This window comes from Dipodomys merriami, unplaced genomic scaffold, assembly GCF_024711535.1.
Source record: "Dipodomys merriami isolate MVZ:Mamm:240054 unplaced genomic scaffold, mDipMer1.0.p SCAF_12, whole genome shotgun sequence".
NCBI classification, from domain to species: Eukaryota; Metazoa; Chordata; class Mammalia; order Rodentia; family Heteromyidae; genus Dipodomys; species Dipodomys merriami.
Genome location: NW_027202493.1, coordinates 44,589,694 through 44,599,071, shown reverse-complemented (window position 1 = coordinate 44,599,071; position 9,378 = coordinate 44,589,694). Strand labels below are relative to the sequence as shown.

At 44.5% G+C, this 9,378-nt stretch overlaps 1 protein-coding gene across 3 annotated transcripts; it reads right to left on the bottom strand.

Moving 5' to 3' along the window:
* Positions 1–1,703: 1,703 nt before the first annotated feature.
* Positions 1,704–8,921, bottom strand: LOC138823435 (beta-defensin 33-like). 3 transcript variants are annotated; one of them, XM_070016822.1, is made up of 3 exons: positions 8,436–8,921; positions 4,859–5,022; positions 1,704–2,482 (listed from the first exon to the last, which is right to left on the bottom strand). In XM_070016822.1, exons 2-3 carry the CDS (start codon positions 4,914–4,916, stop codon positions 2,352–2,354), a joined length of 189 nt encoding a protein of 62 aa, XP_069872923.1. In that variant the 5' UTR covers positions 4,917–5,022; positions 8,436–8,921; the 3' UTR covers positions 1,704–2,351. The 3 variants fall into 3 exon arrangements, with proteins under 3 accessions (XP_069872923.1, XP_069872922.1, XP_069872924.1); XM_070016821.1 differs by having other exon boundaries at positions 4,859–4,999; XM_070016823.1 differs by lacking the exon at positions 8,436–8,921 and adding an exon at positions 7,412–7,429 and having other exon boundaries at positions 4,859–4,999.
* Between the last annotated feature and the right edge of the window lie 457 nt (positions 8,922–9,378).

The window sequence follows — 9,378 nt, the reverse complement described above, 5'->3', positions numbered from 1 at the left end:
GTGCGGCTGTCATCTTTATGTTAACCCCTGTCTTGTGGTCTTGTGGTTTTATGTCCCTGGACAAACTTCCTCACCTCAGCTCCACTGTTGCTTTCATAAGTCAAGGGTGGAATAACGGTTTTTGCTGGTTGCAGAAGAGCCTGATCTTTGTTACAAAATTATATCAGATAGAGCTCATAAATCCCAAAGCTCTGGGTCAATATTAAGAGTTATTTCCTATCCGTGTTGTTTTGAAACAGTGTCTCACTTTGTTGCTCGGCCTCTTGTGCTGGGATCATAGGCGTGTTCTTTCATGTTGGTATTCTGCTCTTGTCTGTGAAAAGGTGTTTGGGCCTTTTTGTTTTGTTTTTCTCTCCAGTTCATGAGTTCCTTTTCTGAACATCAGATTCTATGTTTCTGCCCTTGTTATTCCAGTGACCTGAAAACAGGTGCTGCTTCCACAGGTCATCAGGGGGGACTGTGTGACGCAGTGTTAGTCCCCACAAGCAAGGACTGAACTCTAAATGTGGTGCTTTAGGAAAGCTTCTCTTTCTCCAGGAATTTGAGTTTCTCAACTATGAAATGGCCAAAGCTTTAGAATTCTGAGTTCTCTATTCATGATCCAAAATTTTCTTATTGTACCAAAGCATATTTTTCTGGTAGACATGAGTAGGAAGAAGACTAAATGGCTTGAGGCTAGTCTGAGCAAGCCGTGGGAGACCTGAGTAAAATGATAAATAGAGCAGACAGGGCTGGGACTGGGCTCAGGTGGAAGATCTCTGGCTCTAAGAGTGTGGTCCTGAGTACAAACCCATTGCCAAAAATGATGGATAAAAATAAGCACAGGTCTGGAGATGTAGTTTCATGGGGTATAGTGCTTGACTGTTGCATGTGATACCCTGGGCTCAGTTCTCCATCCTGGGGGTTAAGGGGTAAAAGATGTATAAATTAAATATTCTCTCAGGGGAAAAAGAAGAAAACTACATGCTTAACGAGTTTGTATGACTTGAATGGTGTTTATAAGCTTGACATTGCTGAGGGCCTGTTGTCAGCATTAAATACCAGGCAGACACCCAATGCTTTCATAAGCCACTCAAGGGTTGGCTCCATTGGCAAAGTGCTAGCCGGTGAGCAAAAGAAGCAGTTACCACTTTCGAGTCCCAGTCTCAGACCCAAAGAAGCAGTTACCAAGTTCAAGTCCTAAAAGAAGCAGTTACTGAGTTCGAGTCCCAGTGTCAGAGCTAAAAACAAAAAAGGGGGGATAAAGAAAGAAAAGAAAGAAAGGAAAGAAAGAAGCCTGCTTAAAACCAACTTCTAAAATACTTTTAATTATCAAATCATATTAAGTTCAGTTAGCTAATAGAGCATTTACTACACCATCTTACTATGCCCTCTGCTGACCAAGGTGCTACCCTTAAACTCCTCCTCACCCAGCCACTCTGCCCTTGTAGTTGACCATTTGATTCTGCTCCTGTTTTCTTTCAGAGTCACTGTTCATGCAAATGAACAAGAAGCCAAGACCTGCCCAAATTCAGGATGGGCCCAAGTTGCTTGACATACAGATCCAGTACAAGTCTCCCAAAGAACAGATCCGGCCAGTCTCCATCTGTACTTTATTCTACACCTTGCTATGCAGCTCTCTGGGGCAGGGGCCATCCATGGCTTGTGGAAGCTGACAGAGACATCATGGATGGTGTCTTTGTAGTTGGCCAAAATGGTGTGTGTGTGTGTGTGTGTGTGTGTGTGTGTGTGTGTGTGTGTGTGTGTGTGTGTGTGAGTGTGTGAGTGTGTGTGTGTGTGTGTGTGTGTGTGAGTGTGTATGTGTGTGTGTTACTGAATCCGGGACCTCATGCATGCTAGGCACATGGTACCACTTGAGACACACTTCCAGCCTTTACCTTTCTATTTTGTTTATCAGATAGAGTCTTACTATCGTTGCTTGGATTGGCCCCAAACCCCAGTTCCTCCTGTCTCTGCCTCCCAACTAGTTGTTACTACAGGTATGTGCCACCATGCTCAAGTGGAAAGAGATTTTTGGAAAGAACAAAATAGTCTTCCCCTAAACCTTGGCCTAACCTAAGTTGGTTTTAGTCCTCTCTGAGCTGAGCTGGGCTTCCCACATCATGATGGACAGGGACACAGAAAAGTGAGAATTTTTCCACTCAATATCGTTCACACACACACACACACACACACACACACACACACACACACTCAAAGCTGTTATTCAAAACCGACAGGTTTGTAGTCACAGAGACTCGGAAAACCTCTCTGGCTCAGTGCTCTGTGATCAAGCTCTGCCCCGGAAGACCAGATGTGATCCACACGGGGACTGGTGGTTTTATTACGCTCAGGTGGGCGCTGCCCGCCTCCTACACTCTGCAGCAGTGCTTGTAGCGGTTCTTGCACTCGGCAGGCAGGATGGAGCAGCCGTGGGTTCGTTGGTATTTGCAGGCTCCGCCCATTTTCACACATTCCATGAATCTCTTCCTCTTTCTATGCCCTGTCAGGAAATGATGCATGTTGAGGAGACAAAGAACTAACATCTCAATAAAGCAATGCTACTCGAACTTTGTGTGAAAGGGCAAGGTCTGTGGGTTAGGGATTGATCGCCGATTGAACCTCTGTAGTTGCGTAAGGCGTAGGTGAGCTGTGATGGCAGAGACCAAATGGCTCTCAGGGCATGTCTATGGCCTGCGTGTCTATGACTTGGTTCTGTGTAGAGAAAGCTCCTGGGCACTGTAGTATGGGATCTTTCCTTTTCTGATGAAGACACATGGGGTCAGAGAAAGCACCAGGCTTGACTGTGACTAGGGGGATGCTTCACCTCCCCAAACACTTTCCCTCTTCTCGACAGGGCAACTCTCAGGCACTTAGCACCAAGTGAACAAATACCTAAGTGGCAGAGGCAGGCTGACGATAGAGTAGGGAGTCGCGTTAGTTCTGCACCGTGTACTGCTTCAGAAACTGGTGCTGTCCGTTAGTGCCAATGCCACGGCACTAAGCTTGCCCCACACAGCTTGGGAAGAAAGTGACCGGAGACCATGAAGGCTGACCGTAGCCATCTACAGAGCGGTGGGCAGGGGAGAGAACGGGGCTCAGCCCCGGGAAGCGAGTCCGTCTAGCAGACCCTGTGAAACAGCACTGTGCTGCAAGGGACGGAAAGCTGACATGACTAGGGATTAGGGGACTTGGGCTGTGATGGCTGCTCCACCAAAGTATAGTCGTGGGCAAGCAGATCTATCCATCAGAAGTGATGGGTGGGTACATGCGCACATCGATGTCAGTCCCGTATCTGCAGATAGCTGCGAGTGTTCACCAGCTATCTATCGTCTGTCGATTGGTCCATTGGTCAATCATCTATCTGTATAGCTATTGCCATTTCTCTGTTCAACAAATAGTGACTTTGTTTTCTTGACACAAAGTAGGATTGTCTTCATTAGTTTCCTTCACTAAGTACAGCCATTAGATTCTGAATTCACGTAGTCCGGACAGAAGAGGGGTATCGTGCACAGCTGGTGCCCGTGTTGCTGATGTGAGAGTCCCTAGCACTCTTGCCTGGCAGCGATCAGCAGTGCCCGGGCTGGTGGCAGACACAATTGGGTCTGATCACCGACAAGGAGCAGTGTCCCGATGGCCTAGGGATTTACACCGTGGGCAAGAGCTAAGACCTGGTATCTTCTAACATGCTAAGTTGGGAATGGTCCTTTCCCTTTCTCATAATTACCAGGGAAAATTTGAGAACAAAGTCCAAATTTCAAACAGACAAAGAATGATCTTTCAGAAGATTTTATGGAGATATATATATATATATATAAATATATAGTAAATTTCTTTTATGGAATTGTCAAGTATATAATAAGAAGCATTTTCTTTGGAATTAAATCACACTGTGCTGTGTCTGAGCTTCACCACAATAGTCTGTACCACATCAAACTCCTTGCATAACATCTAAGACCCTCCTGTAGATTAGAGGGATGCTGGTGGCTGTGTCATTGTTGCTGGCATTTTTATTCACAAATGGTTTGTCAGCTGAGAAACCCACTGTAATGTTATCTATTGAGGAACCTAAGCAACTCCATTTTACTGAAGACCCTCAGTTCTGTAACTTAACTCATGACCCACTTTAAAGAACCCCAATGCCAGGAATTTATGACAGAAAGCCACGCACAAGCAATTCTTAGAGTCATATATGGCGTTTGCTTAAGGCAGGATGTCCAGATATCTGAAATTCCAGAACAGCCCCTCTTAGGGTCTGGTATCATTATCTAAACCAGTTTAGCACATATCCTCTTGAGACCCCCCTGGGGGACAAGCCAACCAGTTTAAAGTACGTCGACCCCCTTGATTTAACCAATAACCTGTTTCTGGTCCTTTCCCGCTTTGTAATGCGCCAATCATACTATAGAGTTGTTTTATGATTTTCTTGTGGTGTGTAGTCATTTGCTGCAAAATGCTATAATGTATACACAGCCCCTAAAAAGTGTATAAAAAGTGCTGTAACCCGGGGCTCGGGGCTTCATCTCGTTATCGGCTGCTGCCGTATACACGGGGGGACCAAGCTCGAGCTTGCAATAAAGACTCCTTTGCTTTTACATTGGTGACGTCTCTGGTGGTCTTTTGGGTAAGGATTTCCAAATTCGGCTTTACACTATCACAGTCATGTATGTGTCTTATCAAGGCAGTCTTGGGGAAATACTTTCAATCTCTTTAACCTCTAGGTATTTGTAAAGTGGAACGTGTTTGCCTTCTGGGTCCTTCAGCTGGGGTGCATTCTGTTATTACATGCTACAGTCATGCCCAGACCCCGAGCCTGGCCTCCTGCAGGCGCCACGGTCAATCAGCACACCTCCCATCTCACCGTGGGTTCAAAGCTTACCTGATGCCGTCTGGCTTAGACAAACGAGGAAGAGGAGCAGGAGGAACAGCAGCCTCATGGTGGGGGTCTTCCAGCCGCAGAAGGGGGGTCACTGTCTCAGGGCAGCTCTTTCTATAGGGCTCATCTGTGGCAGCAGGAACTCTGGCAAAGTATGGAAAATTCAGCTAGAGAAGAAAAGCTATATGATCAGCACAGGCATTCAAATTAAGGCCTGGGTATAATTTGAGAACGTGTAGGCACATTAGAGGTCCAGGTTTTTGACTGACCACCGCCTCCCTCCCTCCCCAAAGGAGGGAGAGTTTTAGAGCAATTGGAAATTTCTAATAGATTGGCATGTTTACTTATGACTCTGAGAGTATTTTTTTTAAAGAAGCCATTGCATAACAATGATTTGGGAAGGAAATCTTTCATGTAGTTGTTCACCCTAACGGCATGCCCTACACCTGGGAGCAATGTGTACAGGAATACAAAACCCCCTTTTCACAAGCTAGTAAAGGATGAAGGACTTCTTATCCAATCCTGCTGTTTTTTGTTCCTGCACGTTAGCATGGAACACACATGCCAGGCAAGCTCAAACCACATAGGTCCCTGAGTGGACCTTAACTGCAGAGACACAAGAGATCAGAAACTGGCTTAATGCAGTGTTGCATCAGTGCATTGGTGGGCTGGGAGGTGGGAGGGGGGAGTTACATAGCACAGAAAACAAGTAAAACACAGACATTCTTCTCTATCCTTTTGATCCTTGTCTTCCATTTTACTGCTCTTTAAAATTTCAGAAAGGAAAGGGAAAGAGGAAAGAAGGGAGGGAAGGAAGGAGAGAGGCAGGGAAGGAAGGAGAGAGGCGGGGAGGGAAGGAAGGATGAAGAGAGCTCAGGAACCCAGGCCACTGTTCTCTATCAATGTCACCCTACCTTCATTCTCTACACCACAGTTGAGGAGTGAAAGGTAGATGTTGTTTGAGATGCAGAAACCAATAGACCTATCCAAAGTTTGGAGGGGGCTATGGTTTAGGTGGAAGACACAAATGGAACTTAGCCCAGTAATTCAAAGACCTTCATGTGAAGTCAGATACACCTGGTTGAAAGTCTTGGTTTTGCCTCTCCTTAGTTGGGTGACCTTGTGCAAATAACTTGAACTTCAAAAGCTCGGGCTCTGCTCTGGTGATGACGATTACACAGCCACTTTCCTACTCCTGCTCTTAGAAAAAGGTGCTTTTCCATATCAGTGGCTGACTAAAGAAAGCCTCTTCAGGGCAAGGCCTATCTAAATCATCACCGAATAGTTTCACTAAGTGGTGAGAAGGGCTTTTTAGGCAATCAGTTCTGGAACTCAAGTAAGATGGAAACATGCTTCTTCACTGCCTGGAACAGCTGTAATTGAGAGCTAGGCAAAGGCGAAGTGTGCCTTTGTAAACCCATCACATTGAAAGTTAGTGGTAAAACTTCTGAAAAATTTTGACATCAAGAAAAAATGGTCTTAGAAAAGAACCAGATTTGTAGACACATACCTCATTCTCCTCTAACTATTACGATAGCTTAATAGGTTTGTATCATTTAACAAAATAATGTCAGTTCTTTTTTTTTTAATCATTCAGTAGAGATAATTTCTATGTCTTTTTCTTTGTCAGTTACGGGACTTGAACTCAGGGCCTAAGCAATATCCCTGAGCTCTTTTGCTCAAGGCTAGTTGTTCGATCACTTTGAGACACAGCACCACTTTGGGTTTTCTGATAGTTAGTTGGAGATAATCTCAGACTTTCCTGCCCATGCTGGCTTTGAACCAAGATTCTTAGATCTCAGCTTCCTGAGTAGCTAAGCTTACAGGCACAAGTCGCAACACTTCCCTTGATATTATTTCTTAAATACCTAGAAGGTACTGGAATTTTCAAAGCGCATATTAATTTATACAATTTACATGGAAATGGGTACTTTCTAAAGAAAGCCTAGAAAGGCAAGTCATACAGCTAATGCTTGAGCATGAATGTAAATATTATCTATTGTCAAAGTGTCTTTTTTTGTTACTGCTCCTCTTGTTGTAAAACAATCATATTTGAAGAATGAAAGAACATAGCTATAGAACAAAAGACTAGAATGTGCATGAGTGCACACACAAATCTGAGAAACAGAATGAAACATTTAGAGAATGAGTAGTTTGTCTACTTTTCCCTTTTCTACCAAAAAGGGAAAGAATGAGCAGAGTGCAGAATAGTGGCAGAGGAACTATGATCCGGGCTCCTTAAGCAAGTCACCGAGTGATTTATCATCCAAAGACAAATGCATTCTACAACACAAGGGCTTGTGTTGGTCCTTACGACGAAGCAAGAGACACACACCCACTGAGACTCTTCTAGGAAACAAGAGTACATTGCTGTTTCCCCTGAGGACTTCCCTCCAAGATTAGTAAGCATGTTTCTGCACTGGGGGTTATGCCCAAATTTGGAATAGAACATTCTCTCACAACTTTCAGCTATTCCATCCTCAGTCAGTAACTTCCATCAAATGGCCAAGAACACATTGGAAGCACCTGTGAGCCATGGGGATGGGGATGTCTTACCTTCCAACCTCATCCTCTGCCCATTCTTTTTCCTGGCCCAGCAATAATGGGAGGAGGAGATTGGAGAGTGTCAGCAGTACCTTGTTCCAGTTGCAGCCATAGCTTCAATTTAGAATGCATCTCTGATGTTAGATGAAGGTTAAACATGCATTCATTTTAATTACAGGACCTTCAAAATATCATCCTAATTCACCAGTGATCCAGACTTCCCAGCCCACACCTCCCCCTTCCTTCCTGAGACCAAGTCCTTGTGTCCTCAGTGCATAAACCGAGCATGCTCCTGAAACTTTGTCCTTGTTTCATAGCAGCTTAGGGAGAAAATGTCTTCACTTTTGAACCTTTCATGAGCCCTTAAATATCTTACACCAGCAGAGAGATCTATTCTGGCTTTGCATATCGACATAAAGGGAAAGTTTTGGTGTGTGAAATGTGTAAGTCACATGTATTCAACATCGGAACTTGAAGGGTTTGCTTCCCCGGCCTCAGCATCAGACCATAATAAACATGATGATGATGACCTTACTAATACCTTGGGTCCATTCAGGTAGCCATAACAAAAATCCCTTAAACTGAGTAATTTATAAATCACGAAAATTGATTTCAGACAGTTCTGAAAATTGGAAATATCAAAGCAGCAGCAACGCTGTTTTCACAGTCACAGTCAATGGCTTCTGGCTTTGTCCAAGGAACACACAGCCTGTTTTACAAGGAGGCGAAGCCCATTCCTGAGGGCTGCCTCACTGAGGAAATATCCCAAGCCCACCTCTTAAGACTGTTGCATTGGGAATTAACGTCAACCTATAAATGTAGGGTGGAGTCACACATTCAGACAATAAATAGCAAGTGGTGATTGATGATCATGAATAGAAAAGAAATGCTGAACACTTTTGCCTGCAAGCCTATCTCCTGTGTCTGTGTGTGTGAGAGAGAAGGGGAGTCTTTTTGATAGTTGAGGGCAGGGTTAGGGAAGCATTTTGCCGTCTCTGGCCCATTCTGAATCACTGATACAGTTCCCAAGTCTTACCTTGCAGCTGGGGCCTCTGCTCTCCACGGGCTGTCTGCTGCCTGTCCTTTTGGGCAGAGGTAACTGAAAGCCAGTGCCATTATGACATGACTGGGAGTCAGCAACGACAGGCACAGGTGGGGGAGGAGGCTTTTCAGAAGCCGCTATTGGCAGGAGTCGGACGTGGGTGGCATCCAGCGAGGAAGGGGGAGGAGGAGGGGCCGGTGGAACCCTGTGCCCACGGGTCTCACTGAACAATGGGCAAAGATGGTAAACGCAGTGCGCTGTCGAGGAAGTCCTTGTCTTTAATCCGGGTAGGTCTAGCGGGGCGGGGTGGGGGGCCACTAGAGGAAGAAGACCTGAGAGAAAGGATTACTGGACTCCTGCGTAATCCTGGGTGAGCCAGGGAACAGGCTCCAGACCCAGTGGGAGGGTGTCCTAAGGGAGTGTGGGCAGTTCTTCTTCCTGGTGACTCATGAGCTTCCTGAAACATAGAAAAGCAACTCTGTGCTCTGAAACCCGAAAAAGATCCACCCAGGCGGGAGTTATTAAAAAGAAAAAACACGTGGGAAGGCTATGGTAATTAAATAGGAATAGATTTTATAAAGTACAGTTTACGAGTTAAGAAAAATAAAAGTTTAATGTTCAGGTTAGAATATTATTATAGATATAAACAGAAAACAAAGGTATACTTAATGTGAAATAAAGGCTAAAAATAATGAAATAAGTAAAATAAGAAGAGGGTGTCCAGCATACTAGATTAGATTAATATGACACAATATAATGAGATGAAAAAGAAGACGTATACAAAGAAGACTACTGTTATTAATTAACAAGAATTTAGAACAGGAAGGAAAAGTGAAAACTGAAAGTATAAAAAGTAGAATAAAGATTTCAGAAGTCACAGAAAAGCTGAAATATTAGGAAACTGATTTTAAAAAGTAGAGACAGCCAAGGAGTGAGG